The sequence below is a fragment of the Triturus cristatus genome, chromosome 6, assembly GCF_964204655.1.
Source record: "Triturus cristatus chromosome 6, aTriCri1.1, whole genome shotgun sequence".
NCBI classification, from domain to species: domain Eukaryota; kingdom Metazoa; phylum Chordata; class Amphibia; order Caudata; family Salamandridae; genus Triturus; species Triturus cristatus.
The window spans coordinates 1841195856-1841214544 of record NC_140589.1 but is presented as its reverse complement, the minus strand read 5'-3'; the positions used below and the strand labels follow the sequence as shown (position 1 = coordinate 1841214544).

The 18689-nt window shown below is 45.6% G+C and overlaps 1 protein-coding gene across 5 annotated transcripts in view; it reads left to right on the top strand.

The window, feature by feature from the left end:
* Positions 1-18689, top strand: part of GTF3C2 (general transcription factor IIIC subunit 2) — a 906867-nt gene that overhangs the window by 652131 nt on the left and 236047 nt on the right. For all 5 annotated transcript variants that reach the window (XM_085613289.1, XM_085613287.1, XM_085613288.1 and 2 more), the window contains one exon: positions 7734-7895. In XM_085613289.1, the coding sequence (XP_085469415.1) occupies positions 7734-7895 (162 nt within the window). The remainder of the gene's footprint in view (positions 1-7733; positions 7896-18689) is intronic.

The following is an 18689-nucleotide window of genomic DNA, read 5'->3' as shown; positions in this document are numbered from 1 at the left end:
GTTACTATAGTAGAGATGCTTGTTTTGGACCATCTCACTCTAGCTGTTTACTGCTTCACGGCATGGGCAATGGGTTTGAGCTCGGTTTTTAAACATGGGTTTTGCTGGTTCTGCGTGCTTTGCATTTAGTGTGAGAGTTATGATTTGCAGGAGTCTTGTGTGATACAAGGATTGCAGAGCTAATCTTCCCAACTACACCTGTACTTTAACTGTGTTTTTCCAGTGTTTTTCGATAATTTATACATTTTTGTTGTGCCCAATCTCACTGCACTTGAGTTTCGGTTTTGTGCAGAAGGGATCTGGTAAAGGGGATACTGTTTTAACTGAAATACTTTTTAAATTGTTGATCATTTAATCCTCAGTCCTTCCATATGCTATTAAATGGTAAGACAAGCAGAGTCCATTTGGAGCACTCCTGCAATGAGTTGCAGAGGGGGTGTTGTTGTGGAAGCCAAGCAGAATAACAAGGAAGGCTTCTGGAGTTTAGGAAGCCGCACTGATGGTGACCCCCTGGGAAGTACCAGTTGGGGCAGGGCAGGCATGTTCTCTCCTCAAGCAGCCTCCGTCCCATCCTGACACCTCAGGAGCATGTGCCTGTTTTTAAGAAAATGGGCTGTACAAGCGAGGCTTTTAGCCACCCAGGGCCTATCACCTACCAGTAGGATTGCAACCTAAATGGTTTTCTACCAGCATGCCTGGTATTTTAATTCCCCAGCTGGTAGAAAAATTAGATGAGTCTCAAAGTCAGTGTTGCCCCTACTTTATCAGTGTAAACCGAATCAACACTTCTTCCTAAACTGCCAGCTTTAAAAATGGTGAATCAATTTGAAATGGCTTGTGCTGATGTTTCCTATGAGCATAATTCACAGACCATGTTTTTCATCACCAGCAATGCCCAGCAAAGCTTGTAACTTTGCAGCTTGTTTTATAACGCAGGCACACTGTTGCTCAGAGGGTGGAAATAAGTTAACATCTGTGATTCTACATTCACTGAGGATAAAGATGCCGCTCCCAACAGCCGGACATCACAATACTACCTTGTGCCTCCAGGTTGAGCAGCCAGGCACATGCGCAATCGTATCTACTCCCTCCCCCCCCCCCCCCCCCCCCCCCCCCCCTTAAAAAAAACGGTTTCAGGTTACTGCTGGACTCTGAGCACCACTGAGTTTTTCTCCAACTGGTCATATCGTCTCATAATGCTCCAGCTTACTGTGGACTTTTTGGTGGAAGAGTTTCCCATTTATTGTGTCTATGGCAGGAGCTGACCATGGATGTCTTATTCTACACCAAATAAATTCTGCCATACGATAGTTCATCCAGAACTCCACCCAGTAAAAAAGACAAATCAACAACTGACAAACGTTCGGAAGGAGATCCTGACCATGTTATACAAGGTATGGTAAATAGGGTTGTCAGATGCCAGTGGGCTAAGGAGTTCTAGTCCCCATTCTTCCTGGTGAAGATGAGTACAGGAGGCTGGTGTCACATTCCCTACCTGTATTAATTGAACAAGTTCTCAAAAAATGATCTCTCACTCTGAGGTCATACAGTACCTACTGGAGGAAATAATGTAGGTTAGTTAGACATTCAAGCCTCTTACTGGCATGTCCCTGTCCACTCCAAACATACCAAGTTTCTAAGATTTGCAGTGGCTGATGAACATTTTCAGTCCTTAGTACATCTTTTTAAGTTAAAGTAATCCCCGGGATTTTTGCAAAGCATCTATCACAGGCTGTAGTTCATCCAAGGAAACCATGGCATCAGGTGTTTCCGTATCTAAATGATTGGCTCCTCAAAGACTTATCCAAGCAGCAAGCCATGCAGTCTGAGACGTGCCTGTTACTTTTCAGTGATCTGGGGCGCACTCTCCATCAGCAGAAGAATGCTACAAGCATACACAGTTCTTGAGGCGGTTTCTCAGCATTCTCCCAACAAGGCATTCCCTTCTCAGGAGTGACTCTCAAAGCTTCCCACAACTTTATAGAAGCACTCTGTAAGACATTTGTTTATTTGCACTGCACCCAGGTGTATCGTTTCTCTCTTACCTGGGACACTTTTTATGTCTTTCAAGCGATCATTCTTTATTTACATCATGAGGTTCCGGAAAGGATTTAAACATGGCTCCAACGGCCCAAATTGCTGAAGCGTTGCAGTGTCTTACCTGGAAAACCTTGCTGCTCCATGGAAAATAATTTGCAACTCATTTGCTGCCACTGCTTCTTTGTTTGAAACTGCCTGCTTTGTGGCGGACCCCAAGAGGGAGTTCCATCTACAGCAGTTCATGTTTCCCATGTGAATTAGGTAAGCATGTATTGTACAGTTAGTTACAACTATTAGAACAGTTGTTTCCAATAAAAAAATATAAACTCAACAATACATAAACTTTGACTCTATAATTAAACGAAGTAAATAAGCTGTGCGGATAGATCGCCTATGCATATTCTTGAGACAGTCATTCAGCAGGTTAATAGGAACCCATGGGAATGGAACCATGTGAGAGAACGTCTGTGAACAGTTATGGTACCTGATTAAGCGGTCTATGTGCACTAGATTGTCAGACTAACGAATACAATTATATAGCATGCTGCACGTTTGACTAGGTTTCCGAATAATGGGAATCCCATCATACAGGAGGGTAAAAAGTTGCATTTGCTAAAAAAAAACCTCCGGTTCTAATCTAATCTGTTTATCCTTCTGGGTTCGTTAACCTAACAAGAATTAAACTTGGCAACAAAGACGCATTTTATGTCTAGCACTAGGAAATATCAAAAACTGATGTATGAAGCACCATATTAATAAACTAAGTTGATGGTATTAGCTTTATAAAGAGCTTTCAGGTTTTTCGAGTTCCATATAGGAGTAGCTCAGTCAGACCAGGTTTTTTCTTTGAGTTGTAAGAATTGTATTCTTGGTTTTCTTTTGGGATCAACATGCCACACAATGCAGAGGAAAGAAACATGAAGTGAGCTACTTGTGGGTGGAAGTGGGAAAGTTGAAATCTGTGATTACAGTAGCCATACCTTTGAGAAAGCTGCCCCAATTTTTTTTTAACCTTTATGGCAATTATTATAATTGGTGACACGTTCAGTGTCAGTTAGTGATGACTTAAAACCTAATTACATATGTAACTGTTTAATAATTCACTTATTATTTTTCTGCAATCTGAAGCATTATGAGGTGGGCCTGCTCCTACATCTACTGCTAGCTTTCGTGGAAAACACATTGACTTAGAAGACTATTATGTCCTCACATAGATGTAGTCAGGGATGTTTGGAATGGAAGCTGACTGACGAATAAGATCATAAACAAGGAGAGACGTGAGAGAGGAGTAAGACCGTTTTTTATTTTTTATTTATTTTTACAGTGGTCAGAATGGCACCACCTCTTGTACAGCTGTACCCTTTTACTTCAAATACTCTTCTAAATAAAACAGCAGCTGTCCTCCACACTTACCTATGTTTGTATCTTGCTTTTATCAAGGACAAAACAAGATTGAAGTCTGTGTTGTGTCAACAAAGTTAAGGCGCTTTGTAGGTCACAGGCAGTAATGCTATTTTTTAGGTTGGAAATTAAAACGACTCTTTAAACTGCCCGGTGGTGGTGAGCCAATGCAGATAAATCAGGAGACTGAAGGTGCGTTCAACTTACTACGGTCTTTTGTCATATTCCAGTACCACTGTCCTGAGAGCGCCCTATCCACGCTTGCAGGTTAAGCATGGAGTAACCATGGCAGACACTCTGTGTCTTGGCCGCAACGTGAATCAGTGGTGCTTAACATTGTTGTCCCTGTCACATGTCACCATTTTGGACTCTCTAGCACTCACTTGGTGGTTCTAGGCTCTTTTGATTGACTCGCAGCACACGGTCAGCAAGCAGCTGAGAGTTCAGCTGTGGCGCTGCACAGTACTGCTCTTCAAAGACGTCCTGTGTTACATGCGTTATGTGAATAGGTCAATCAGCACAGTTAGCGACTGAGTATACATGGAGGGTTCAGTCATTCCACCTGTCCACTGCCAGTGGAGAAGCCAAGCTCCAACTCTGACAGCCATACTTTTATGCACTCACAGCTGTGTCCATAATTGCTTGCCATTACATGTCTGTTACTCTTGTCTGGTCTGTTTACTATGGCTATACTTCTTAATTATTGAGAAAGCTAAGAAAAGAGCACGGAACACCCCGAGAGAGGCTCTTTTGGAAACCACGGAGAAAACTCAACCACAACAAATGATTTGTGTCACCACCTTCAACTCCTCATCTAATAGCATCACAAAAATAATCAATAAGAAATGGACAATACTCACATCCAACAAGCTAACATATGAGAAACCGATGTTTTCATTTGAGAAACAGGAGCCTTAAAGACACCCTTGTCCATACAGACACATACATTCCAAGAAGTGACAGCCAGATGACGCTGTGGAATACCGTACCAGTCACAGGCCACTTCCCATGTGGGACATGTGTAGTATGTGAATTCACTGAACCTTCCAAAAATATGGATCTAGGCCTACGCACGCCATGGTAACATAGATACCACACCAACTGTAACACAGAATCAGTCATTTACCTGATCAAATGTCCCTGTGACCTACTTTATGTAGGTATGACCAGCCGCAAGGTCAAGACCCGCATTAGCGAACACAGAAGTACTATCAGGAGGGCCATCACAGCAACCAGACTTACAGCACACTATGTGGAGAAACATCATAAAGACACTGACATAAGATGGACGGTTATTGAGAAGGTGAAGGGTAGCGGAAACCTAGAAAAAAGACTACTAGTCAGAGAACAACTGTGGGTTTACCGTTTGAAAACCCATCAGACGGGATTGAATGACAGCATCCCGTGGAGTCAACTTAACAAATGATTCATACATCAGATTCAAACATGAGTGCAATATTTCATACTAGAACGTACCACCCCCGTAAAATAAATTAACTATCTGAAGGGATGTACCAACAACTTCTTTTAACCCTGTGATGTCTACTGATCACTTGTTCTAGCACCATGGAATCTGTTGTACATATCCCCCATACCGTTTTATGTACGGCGTACATTGGGTATTTACAATCTGTATAATAATTTACGCCCGGTGCACAATCATTTCCCCACTTTCTCGTAGTTTATTCATAACTTATAGTCCACACCTTCTGGTATATAACCACCGTTTTTATTAACAACTCACTTTGGTACACGATCACAAGCGGATCATTGGCCCCACCCTTGATTTTTCTCCGCTTGAATTTTTGAGTACATGAGGTTGCCCAGGCATCTTGTTAATTTCCCTCCCCCCACTTTGGGTAGGACGCTAGTAACTATAGCTGCCGTTCACTCGGTAACCCTCAATCTGACCGCTGAGCGTTCTAACTGCAAGGTCACGGCGGCAGCATCACTTCCGGGTCATCCGGGGAAGGCGCACTCCACTCCCTTCCTCCACGCGCCAATATTTTGTTTAAATACCAGTTCTCAAGGCTCGTTATTCGCACGAGCCGAGGACCGAAACCACAACAGGTTGAAATGCTGAGTGTGATCTTCATGTGAAGTAAGTGCGTACGTAGCTTCATGACACATTCGGTGTCAGCATACTCGATCTTAGCCTCCTTAATACTCTCCAGGGGATTCCTTCCCCCAGGCTGACTCGTCCCTCACCATTACTTCTATCCTCTTTTTACAACACTAACAATAGGACTACCCACATTATCGCTCCGGTCCTATGTGAATCGCGCAGCCCTCCTGCAATTGGTGAGTCTGTATGACGGTATGAAAAGTTTGTGTACCCATTGAATGAGTGTGTTCATACATGCATGTGTTAATTTGGTTATTTACTCATGCATGATGTTTATTTAGCCTTTTTTGTAAAAAACGGTGTAATCATTACTATAGCTTGAGACTGTTTTTATACTGGTGTGACACTGATACTGGTAAAGACCTTGCGACTAACACGCAGTTAGTGTTAGAATTTGAGTAAAATCGCCACTCCACTAGATCTGTCACATATAATTAGTATGTCACAGAGTTCTACAGTATGAGTGGCACATTGAGGAGTTCTCTCCTCCACCGGAGGCATGCACATAAGTCAGCATGTAATCACCATACACCTTTAGGGTATGACTAAGATTGAACGTTCTTTAAAGATTCTTTTTAATAATTGTTGTTTTGGTGTATCTATCCACCTTTATAATTTTTCAGATGGAGACTGGCATTTTACAGATACACATACATCAAACATACAGCGAGGAGTAGCTACTCTGCCCTCGCCTCACATAAAGTATAGGGAATCCCCTTTCTGTTAGAGCTCTCACACAGGGGTTGACCTTCTGCCCTGAAGAAAGTCCGGGACCTTTACTGGCCACTCTGGACTGAAACATGTCGGCACTAGGGTCTTAGGACCATAATACTCCATTAAGACATCCCTTTTTATCCTTAACCTGCTGCAGAGTGTGTGTGTGTCTTAACAGTTTTGAATTGTGAATTCAGCTTCCCTGTACAAAATAAACTAGTGTAGTATTTTCTGTTCCAAGGATATTTCAAGTAAGCATGTTTTTCAGTACTTAAGCTAAGAGTGTGTGTCTGTGCTAATTGTAGTGATGGGCCTATCATTTACACTCTTCTTGTGATTTTTCCATCATCTATGTTAGCGCCTCATTCAATTTTTAGTTAGCCTCCCATCTCCAGAATCCCTTAACCTAAATTGGCCAGCAGTACAAAAAACTCTGTGCCTTCACGAATTGCACAAAGCACCCCTGGTGACCTGCATTTTGAAATGTATGTATTCAGTACGATCGTCTTCACTTTGCATATGTCCTGCTTCCTTTCTTCACTTTGCATTTGTCCTGCTTCCACCTCTTAAAAATTTAATTTTATCAAGGCAAAGAATGCTATTATCTTTCTGCTTTCTCCTCCACTGCACATCTACAGAACCTTTGCTGTGTTATCCTTTCTTGCTCGTCTCGAATGGCCCAGTATTATCATAGTGGTCTCTCTGTTTTAGGAGCTGAATCTTCTCACTCACGCATTCACTTTATTCATAGGGTCTTTGTCTTATCCTGAAAATAAATACTATATATATATATATATATATATAGATATATAGATATATAGATATATAGATATAGATATAGATAGATATGTTTTGTGCCTCTCCCTAGTAAACCTGTGTAAGTTTGCTGATCTTTTGTATCTATGTTGTTTTCTGGCTGCATGTGCTTGTTCAGTGGTCTGGCACATTTTCACTGGGGTTCTGAAACTGTATAATTATGTTTGGATCCCTCCTACTTCCTGGCAGTAACTTAATGAAAACCCAGGGAAGATACATATCTTATACCAGACTTGAGGCAGGGCAGATGATTCCTGTGAATTGTGACTTTTTCCTCAATGAATATCTGCTTGTTGTCTTATCTCCCAAACGTTTCTTAAAACAATTACATTGATTAGTGTGGTCAGTTAAAGGAAACCGGAGGAGTACCAGAAACATTATCTAGGAACGCGGTTTGCTTTTTCTTTGGTCAGATCCTTTGAGTCCTCTTGTTTTAGTCTTCCTTTATAAGTCAGTAACTTTTACTTGTATGGAAACGCATGCGGTCCTGTGGAGGGTGGAGTAGGACTGTAATGTCAATAATTGGTGATTATTTTTTTCCAGGTGGTTGGAGTTGGTGAGGAAATACTCTGGTGATAGTGCCTTTTTTCTTAATTCTGTTGCTTTCTTATCCAAACATGTACTTATCTCTCAACAGTAACTTTCTAGTGACGGCAGGCAAAGACCGAAAGATCAAGTTCTGGGATCTGCGTCGACTGTACGAACCACTGAATAGCATCAAGCGATTCCTGAGCACAGAGATCACGTGGATCCTACCATATAGTGGTGTCGCTGTGGCACAAGACAGCTGCTATGCATCGTAAGATCCTTTTTTAATATAACAATGATATTGCACTTGTATCATTTCACAGTTACTTCCCCTTTGAGTTAACCCATCTAGTGTCATACATTTGGGATTTTTTTTGTTTGGCAGATCCTAATTGTGTTTCTTACTCCAACTCTGGCATAAGCGTAATTCCTAGCCTCAAATGTGAGCCCAAAGTGTAGGTAACCCAACATCTTGGCTAGTATGTTTAAAATAGCTATTTATCCGCACATCTCCCCATGCTTAAAGTGCCTCGAGTGTTACGTAGCTATCTAAGTATACAGGAGCCCCTGTTGTTTCTCCTCTATTACCTTTCTTTCAAATAGATACTTCCTACTACATATTCCTCACCTTGTAAGTATTTCCCAGGCATAAGACTGAATCTGGAAACCTTTAAGCAATACCTTTGTATGCCGGTTGGCGGTGTTGTGCAATTTCTTGTCAACGTCATTCTACTCCGAAAGTGACGAGTGGAGCTGCATATAAGCGCCACCCATGCTCACTGACATCAGGTATTTTTTTTCTGGGCCTTCAGATGCAGATCTGGAGCCACTCTTTGTTGATTTCAGACCATTTATACTAAATTTCTACAGTATGCAAAAACAACAGGGTTCAAGCCATGTACCGTCACAAAGTGTATGTTTTTGGTGCCTGGAGTCATAGCACAATTCCATTGCCTGCTACAACTGTGCTCAGACAAATCCAAAGGCCACATGGGGCTGCAGGGTCAAGATGTATGTCACCAAACATTGTAAGACACCACTCCATGACCTGTCGAATTTGAAAGGAAGGTCTTGTTCCCACAGCAGATCATTGTCCCATTTGGGTAAGTAAAAAAAAAAAAGCATATCAAATTGAAGCTGGAATCAGCCCCTTCCAGAAAAGGTGCAATGGTGTCAGTGAGCCTCCCGGTCTCGCTTCTGATCTCCTCCATCAGAGCCAATTACAAGTCTAGTCCTTATGCACCTTGAATTTCCAGGTCCTTCGATGACATCACAGCAACTGGGGGCCTTTAAATAGCCCATATAATGAACACATTTGCAAACACAGCACAGGGAGTGTCAACTTGTACCGTAGGAACAGAGACAACAGCTACAAACTGCTATAACAGTAGGGGCTACAGCCAAGACCACTTATGCACCCATTGCAAAACAAACAAAAAAGTTATGAACGGATTGCTTGAATTAATCTCAGCCACTTGTAATTCTCCTGGGTCACATTTCGGTCCATTACTTTGTATCACTGTACCATTAAATACATGGCCCAACCATACACAAATCAATGTATTTTCCACTCAAGCAGGTGCTGTCAAGCCCAAGGAACATGCCCTATCCCCTTTGACAGATAAGTTGTAGTCTTGTTTTGGCCTTTTGAGGTGTATCATCAGCCCTACAGCAGTGAGCACTTAACCCACCATGGGCATACCCAATTTTGTACTGCTAGAAAATATGGTCAGTCAAATGATGAAAAAGGCTTCAGGGTTGAAAGCTCCAGCAATGCTTGTCAAAAAACCATGCTTGTCAAAAACCCAAATTACTGGTGTACATGCAGTGTGAATATGCAGCGACAGGACATCGACAACCTCTACCCTAGTTAAGCATAACTTTATACTCCTTCTGAATATAGTCTAGAGGCACAGCATTTGATGCTAGCATGCGTGAAAGACCTATGGACTAATACTTTCTTGCTGTGGGAGCAAATATATTTTTGCTTTTGGTCCATGTGGCAATCAAAGATTTATTCTCAAGGGAAGAGGCCATCACAACCAAATACTGATTGGTAGAAGAAAAAAGGCAAGAGGACAGGAGTGGGATATTTAGCAAACATGAAAATTCCATGATCCCTGTATTGTGCTGGTCAGAAACTTTGAGATAGATGGCTTGAAATGTGGCTTCTTCCGGACCTCCTGATCGTGTTTAAAGACTTTAAACTAGCTTGCATGTTTCAGCTGTGAAGATGGTTAAATACTACTTGAGTTCTTTGGCATAACAAGCTTGGAACCAAATTCTGGGTATAAGCTTTGTACTGTAGGCATCTTTCTGAGAAAAACAAGCAAACACTGGCAATATGAATAATTCTTGCTTTAGAGTGTTAACGTATGTAAATACAGGGATGCATATTACAGGCAAGCACAGACGATGGGAGGGACTCAAAGGGATTTACAGCTCTAAACCTACACTTACAGAGAAAACTAGATTCATTTGTACCTGGCAGGTGTTCCCAAAATAATTTTGTAAGTTGTGAATAGTGCTGTGGAGAAATCTGTAGTATGTGGTCCCATGCATTGGGTGGTGTAGGAAGCTGGCTCTGTATATACTATTCCAAAATTAGGTATAGTGTGCACAGAACCCAGTGGAACCCCAAAGGTAGGCAGAGGTAAAAGTAGATAGCACCTTATGCTCCATTTGTGGTAGTGTGGGTGAGCAGTAAAGCTTTATCAGTCGGTAGTGTTAAGCATTTGTTGTACACACTCAATCAACAAATAATGTCACACACTCAAAGACTGAACTCAGACCAATTTTGGTTGTATAAAAATATTAAGTTATTTTATTTCTAGATCTAAGCCAAGCCTGGCACAGGTAAGTGAACTAAATGCTTTGAAAATATTATTCATGGTTTACAAGTGAATGCAAGTTCAAATGCAGCTGTTTGAGATACAGGTTAGCCAAAGTATTGAAATTACTGCACAATTTACTTTTTAGTTACTTTTTAAATTACTTTTTTTTTTTTAAACTATTTTATTGAGTCTAGAAAGATCAATGCAAAGTTTCTAAGTGATAATGGACACATAAAACATCCACTGATTATCTAGAATGGAAATTACAGTCCATATCTTAAAGTGTAGTGTAGGATCATCATCAGTGAACAACAACAACTGGGTCGAACAAAGCTTAACTCTGCGTCTGATCACATACATTCTAGTCTTAGCAATTCGCATCACAGAAACGTGGTTGAGGTAATGGTACATACTCTCAATCCCTATTGAAATGTTATGACTTCATTTATCATTTAACTATCCACTGTGTTGTGTGTTTCAAGGGGAAATTTCCTATATGTGGCCCACCTCTTCCATATTTTAGAGTGTTTCAATGGACATCCACGAGCTATGAATACTGGTCGTTCTAGCTCCATAGCATTATCCAGACCCCTCTTCCACGTCTATACTCGAGGAGGGTTATCAGCTTTCCAATGTTTAGCTATGTCCCATTTTGCAAGGGGGATGCCCAGAAATAACAGATGTATTTTGTACTGATTACCCCAATTTCATCTGTACAATGTAGGAGTGTGAGTTTGGGAGAGCGGGGGATGTCCCATGCTAGTACTGCAGATAGACTTTGAAGCATCCCATACCAAAAACAATCAAGAGTAGGACACGTCCATACTGTGTGTAGAAAGGTGCCATCTCCTGTCTGACAGTGAAGACACTGAGGGGAGGCAATCAGCCCGCACATCATAATCTGTCTAGTAAAATACGCACAGTGCAAGTATTTGAATTGAATGTGGCTGAGATGTGTGGAAATTGCGGCACCCACATGGTGATTGGAGCGTTTCCGGCGAGTCGTCATCGTCAATAGGTCAGATGCCCACATCCCACGAGGCCCGTAGAGTATCACAATTTGTAGGGCTATGTGTCTCTAGGGTTTGATAAATTTTGGAGATTTTATGGTCCCCTAAATCCCACATGAGGAGATTACCCTCTAGTGGGCTGAATTTGGGCAAGCAGGTTAGGTCCTTAATGTAGGGGTGCAGGGAATTTCATAGTTGTAAATATTTATAGAATTGCGTGTGGGACATAGAAAACTCCTTTTGAAGGTCCTGGAAGGACCTCAGGAAGTGGCCCCTCATAACATCTCCTAAGGTAGAAACTCCAATGCAGTCCCAGCCACCAAACCCATGCAGGTCCGCTACTTGTGGGAGTAGACGGTTTCGCCATAACGGATACTCCTGTGTAAGACGCCCCCCACGTAGCGGGGGGAGACCCTTGAGGGCCGATCTGCTGTACAGGAGTGGGTGTAGGGATGGAACTTTCATAATATACCTTTCAATCTTATATCCGGGTTCGTCCCTAGGTCCGTACCACCAATCATTCAGGATCTGCAGTTGTGCTGCAGCATATTAGGAGTGTATGTTCGCGGTGGTGATGCCACCACAGTATTTAGATTGCATACACCTGCGTAGGGCAGCTCTAGCCATGTGTCTCCCCACAGGAATTGGCCCAGGGCTGCATTTATTTGCTGAAACCAAGACGTGGGGATCAAGTGAGGATGAAATTGTGGTTGATATAGTAATTTTGGTAATGAGACCATATTGAAGATGGCCGATCTTCCATAGAGTGAGAGGGGCAGCGAGGCCCATGTTTTCATCTCTGTTTTGACTTTGGCGGTCACTACTTACAGATTTTCCCCCCAAGAAAGTGCTTGGCAATCTGATACAAAGATGCCCAAATACATGAAGCCTAGTGTTACAAGCGTCAGACCATCGCCCATGCCTAATCGACCCTAGGAGCAGCCAAATTTGAGACTTGGTAGGGTTCATGTATAAGCTGGACGTCTCGCAGAAGATATGCATGACCTGGACAATTCAAGGCCCTGTCTGTTAGGGATCAGTCAGAAAAAATAGGATGTCATCTGTGTATAAAGCTATACAGTCAGATATGTCCGGAGTCCACTCAAATCCACGGTAAAGCGCATCATGTCTTATCCAGGCCGCAAGTGGCTCGATAGCAAGTGCAACAAGCATTTGCTATGCAATAGGTCTCGCATTGTTGAAAGTTAGAGCGATTGGTGTTGTTACTTTATTTAAGAAATAGACGCAGTACTTTAAAAAGCGTTGCTTGCGCATGGTCAGCTAAAATAAGAGCTTATCTGCCCTCCCTCTACTGTGTTGCCCCTGCTTCCTGCCGGGCCAAACTTTTATTTTGTTATCGGACTGCAACCGGCAACAGTGAGCGTGCGCCGGGTGTGTAATGCACAAGCACTAACCAAGGGGACTGGTGTTGTATACTGGCCAATGTGAGTAAATATAAGAACCCAAACTGCCCAAAAAGCAAACCGGTGAAACAACATTGTGGGTTAATGCTCCTGCTGCTGAGACTGATGAGAAACCTGCTGGTGAATGGTCTGAATGTGTCAGGCCCCTATATCACTTATTATTTTTCTGAGATTGATAAACTGGACTTTTAGGCTGTTGAATAATACATTTTGCACATATATTGCCTTTTAATTTAGTGCAGCTGGACAAGGTCAGCTGCGAAGATAACATCAGTCTTTGAAAACCTGCTCACAACAGCCACATCTTATAATGAGTGAATGTATTGTATTGTAAAATGTAGCAAGTTATTCCAGCCATCTCCAGGTGCATTTGGGGGGCACATTTTATAAGTTTGTAGGAGAAAATTGTGTGTTTCTTAAGGGCAGTTTGCCAGACTGGATAGCCCATGCTCCACTCCTAAAAGTAGCTCTCGCTGACCCTCTGCCAGTGGGTTTTTCCTGCGTCCTACAGTACCAATCTAGCCTTGCACCTGGAGCATGTAGCCTTTGCAAACACATTAGATACGTGCTGACTGACAAGATACCGCTCAGGAGTTTACCAACATTTTACAAGCACTGTTTCGTGCCTCCGGGACGGGCTTTCTAGGTCTTTCCACAGAGTACCGAACTTTGTCCTTGGAGGATGTAATCCTACAAGAAAGAAGACAGTGTTTGCTGAAGTACTTAAACTGCGAAATATTCATGCCTGCTGCACAACAGCAGAGAACAACTTCAGCAGGAAGATTCCTGGCTGCTCTGCTGTATAAGGGCTTAATGAAGAGGAAGAGCTGGAGCAGCCGGAAGTAAATTAAAACCACTAGTAGTGATTGTGTGTGTCTGCGCGTGTGTTGGCTTTGGTGCCTGGAATGGAGTTTGTGTATGTGACGTGGTGTGCGGGCACGTTTGTGTGCTTAGGTGTCTACAGGAAGTTTGTGTGCGTTTGCTTAGCTGTCTGTGGGGAGTTGTGCGTGTTTGGTTGTTTATAGGGAGTTTGCATGTTTCTGATGGATACATCTGCCAGTGGATTCCTCACCTTGTGAATATCCCCTGCGCCAGCATTCCACGGAACTTTTCTTCCCCAGCATTCCACGTCGACGTGGGCGACGTCACAATACATCGGCTCCGCACGCGACTCCGTACGACGTCATCGGAGCCATAAGAAGCCCACGTCGGCGTGATGACGTCAGTTCCCTTTTTTCCGCGCCGTCGACGCGCAACGGTTTTTTCCCAGTGCTCTCTAGATACTTTGTAATCTAGTGGTGTATTTTTGTTAAAATCGGTATGTCTTCGACGAGGAAGTCGGGCTTTAAGCCCTGTAGGGAGTGCGGAGGCCTGATGTCCATGACGGATCCGCATCAGAACTGTTTATGGTGTCTCTCCTCTGATCATGACGTGGATGAGTGCGGGTGCTGTAGGAGCATGAATCCTAAAGCGCTGAAGGAGAGAAAGACCAAACTCTTCATGAAGAAGATCGGTGAGGAGAAGAGAGCGAGGAAAAAGGAGAAGTCCAGGCGAGAGTCTTCGACTTCGAGGTCGTCGAAGTCGAAGAAGCACCATAAGAAGAGGAAGCATTCTTCTCGGCGTCGGTCCTCGAAGTCTAAGAGGTCGAGGTCGGCTTCGCCTCGTCGACGTCAGAGCAAGGTCTTGTCTCCTTCGCCTTCTCCTGATAAGTCTTCGAAGTCTCCCTCTCCGAAGCGGACTCCAGCTCGTTCCCCGACGCCGTCCAAGGCTTCGACTCCGGGTCGGGTGGAATCTGATGTGGAGCAGGAGCAGGAGCAGGAAGAGTCTGTTCCGGTGCCTGGTGACTCCACGGCTCCGGTGGAGGATTCTGAGGAGCCGACGCCGGTGACTCCACAGGAGGATACAGGGGCAGTTCCTTATCCCCAATTCCCGGCTCCAGGTACGGATCCTTCGGGATTTCTGAATGCCATGTATGGCATTTTTCAGAGAGCATCCTTCCCATCCGGAGCACCAGCAGGTCCCGTGGGTCCGATGGCGTTTTCTCTGGGAGTGCCGCAGCAATACGCTCAGGCTCCTTTTCTGCCTTTTATGCCGATGGCGCCTTCTTGGCAGTTTCCGGCGCCGGTTGGGAATCCGGCTCGACCTCGGATGGATGGTCAATCTTCTGAGCCTTCTTTGACGCCGAGGCCGACTCCATCGACGCCGCATCCGGCGCCGCCGACTCCACCTGTGGCGCCTCCGACGCCGGTGCCTTTGGCTCCACCGACGCCGCGTACGACGTCGACTACGCCGGCTCCCCGGATCCGATCGAGGCGGGAGGCCCAAAGGGTTTTGGAGGAGGAAAGATATCGGGCTGAGGTGGAAGAAGGTGAAGTCGACTCTTCTTCGGATGAGTTTGGAGGTATAGAGGTAGCAAGTGGTTTGGATACCACCCCGGAGTGGGAGCATGCTTCTGCAAGGTCTTCTCCACCACAGGAATTGGCGCCCTACCATGTTGTGATCAAGAAGGCCGCGGAGTTGTTAGATCTGCAGCTGCCCTCTGTGGAATACAAGTACAATCTGCTTACAGAGGTGTTGCACTCCCCGACGTCGGCTTCGGAGCCTTTGTTACCTTTCAATGAGGCTCTCTTGGAACCAGTGTTGGAGGTGTGGAAGAAGCCTCTATCAGCTCCGGCAGTTTGCAGGCAGGTGGCAAGGAGATACAGGGTTGCGCCAGGAGACCCGGATTTTTTATCCACGCATCCTTCTCCGGAGAGCCTAGTGGTGCAGGCTTCATGTTCTAAACATGCTTCGGGTGCTTTCCCCCAATCTCCTGCTGATAGGGAGTCAAAGAAAGTTGATCAGGCGGCCAAAAAGACTTTCTCCTCAGGAAGTATGGCGTTGAAGTCATCAAATGCCACATGCTTGCTGGGGCGTTATGTTCATGCCCTGATGGACTCTATAAAAACTTTGGCCCCTAGGTTACCTGAGGGGGATAAGTCGTCCTTCATGGAGGTTGTGGCGGACACTCAGGCAGCTGCCAGGCAGGTGATCCAGTCTGGGCTGGATACGGCGGACTCTGTGGCGAGGATTATGGGGTCGTCCATTGCCGCAAGGAGACAAGCTTGGCTCCGTTCCTCAGGGTGTTCTGCAGATGTCCAGGCCACGCTGGTGGATCTGCCCTTTGATGGACAAAAGTTGTTTGGGGAGAAGGCAGATTCTGCCCTTCAACGTTTTAAGGACAGTAGGTTGACGGCGAAGTCCTTGGGTCTGCAGGTTCCTGCTAAAGGTTCAACTTTCCGTAAGGCTAGGGGACTCGGAAGGTCATCCTTTCGCTCCTTCCGACAGCCACAACAGCAGCAGCAACAACAGCAGCAGAATCCCCTCTATCGCTCCTATAGAGGGAAGCAAAGGGGTCGGAGAGGTTCTGGTCGTAAGCCCTCTTCTTCCTCTTCCTCCTCTGCTTCAAATGAGGCTTCAGGGAAGCAGCCCTAGATCCCCCATCCTGGATCATGTAAGGCCTGTAGGGGGTCGGGTGTCCTACTTTCTACGGGGTTGGAAATCTGTTACAACCGACCTTTGGGTTTTGAACCTCGTAGAGACTGGGTACGCCCTTCCCTTTCGGGAGTTTCCTCCCCCTTACCCTCCTTGCCAGGGTTATTGCTCGGAGGACCACCTGCTTCTCCTGCAGAAAGAAGTTCAAGCCTTGTTTCAGAAGGGCGCAATAGAGGTGGTTCCGGAGCAGGAAAGAGGTCAGGGATGCTACTCCCGGTATTTCCTGATCCCCAAGAAGGACGGCAGATTGCGTCCGATTCTGGACCTCAGAATCTTGAATTTTTACCTGAAACAGGAGAAGTTCAAGATGCTGACCCTTGCGCAGGTTCTTCAAGCGTTGCAGCAAGGAGACTGGATGGTGTCGCTCGACTTGCAGGACGCGTACTTCCATGTCCCAATCCTGAAGTCGCACAGGAAGTATCTCCGTTTTACGGTTGGGTCGCAACATTATCAGTTTGCGGTCCTCCCGTTTGGTCTTACTACTGCACCTCGAGTCTTCACAAAGGTGATGGCAGTGGTGGCTGCTCATCTCAGGAGGTCGGGGATTCCAGTTTTTCCCTACCTGGACGACTGGCTTCTGAAGGCAGAGTCCCCGGAGATGGTGCAGCGTCATCTGCAGGTGACAGCTCAGCTGTTGTTCGACTTGGGTTTTTCAATCAATGTGCCCAAATCTCACCTGGTGCCCTCTCAACGCAACCTGTTTATAGGGGCAGTACTGGACACTACTGTGTGTCGAGCATTCCCTCCTCCTCAAAGGATTCTCGACATTCAGGAGATGGTCCCTTTATTCCACAGTGGAGCGGTTGTTCCAGTTCTGAAGGTCCTTCGCCTGCTCGGTCTGTTCGCTTCCTGCATTCTGTTGGTCAACCATGCACGCTGGCACATGAGGGCGCTCCAGTGGTGCCTCCGCAAGCAGTGGTATCAGCACAACGGGGATCTCGGGGAGTCGATCAAGATCTCCGGAGAAGCTGCAGCGGATCTGTCTTGGTGGAGCGTGGAGGGCAATCTGTCCCAAGGAAAGCCTTTCCATCTACCTCCATCGGTGGCCACAGTGATAACGGATGCCTCCACCCTAGGGTGGGGGGCTCATCTGGGGGATCTGGAGATCAAGGGTCTTTGGTCTCCAGAGGAGAGGTTGTTTCATATCAACCTTCTGGAATTGCGGGCGATTCGTTTGGCACTCAAGGCCTTCCTCCCTTCCCTTCGCGGTCAGTCAGTTCAAGTCCTGACGGACAACACGACCGCGATGTGGTATATAAACAAACAGGGAGGAGTAGGGTCTCTTTGTCTCTGCAGAGAGGCCTTACGACTATGGTCCTGGGCTCAGGACCATCAGATTTGTCTGGCAAATCATCTGGCCGGGGTGCTGAACGTGCGTGCGGACAGTCTCAGTCGGCAGTTCTCCGCCGACCACGAGTGGAGGCTCCATCCGGAGGTGGTTCGTCGCGTCTTTCGGACGTGGGGGACACCTCGGGTGGACCTGTTTGCTACTTTCGAGAACGCGCACTGCCCGTCATTCTGCAGTCTCCAGTTTCCGATGCAGGGGGCGTTGGGGGATGCGTTTCAGTTGAGTTGGGGCTCACAACTCCTTTACGCGTTTCCTCCCATACCCTTGATTCCTCGGGTTCTGAGGAAGATTCGCCAAGACCGGGCCCAAGTCATTTTGGTCGCCCCGGACTGGCCAAGAAGGGTGTGGTACACAGATCTTCTCCACCTCTCCTCGTGCCCTCCGCTCCGTCTCCCTTTGAGGGCAGACCTCCTCTCGCAGTCGGAGGGGCAGGTTCTACACCCCCACCTCCAGAGCTTACACCTTCATGCCTGGAGATTGAACGGGGCAACCTGAGTTCCTTCTCTCTCCCACCTGATGTGGTGGACGTTATTTTATCGGCCAGGCGACACTCCACCAAGTCCATATACTCCTACAGGTGGTCTAAGTTTGTAAAGTGGTGTGGAGAGAGATCCATTGACCCTTTAAAGGCTCATCTTTCTGATGTGCTTCAGTTTGCTCTTTCCTTGGCTCAGCAGGGCTGTGCTGTGGCCACGGTCAAGGGCTACCTTTCGGCCTTATCGGCATTTCTGTGCCTTCCAGATCAACCTTCGTTGTTTAAATCTCCGGTTGTTCTGAGGTTCATCAAGGGCCTTACAAACATGTTTCCTCCTACTCCATTTGTAATGCCTCAGTGGGACCTTAATCTTGTCTTAACCTTTTTAATGGGGTCCCCATTTGAGCCTCTTCATAATTGTCCTTTGAGGCTGTTGTCCT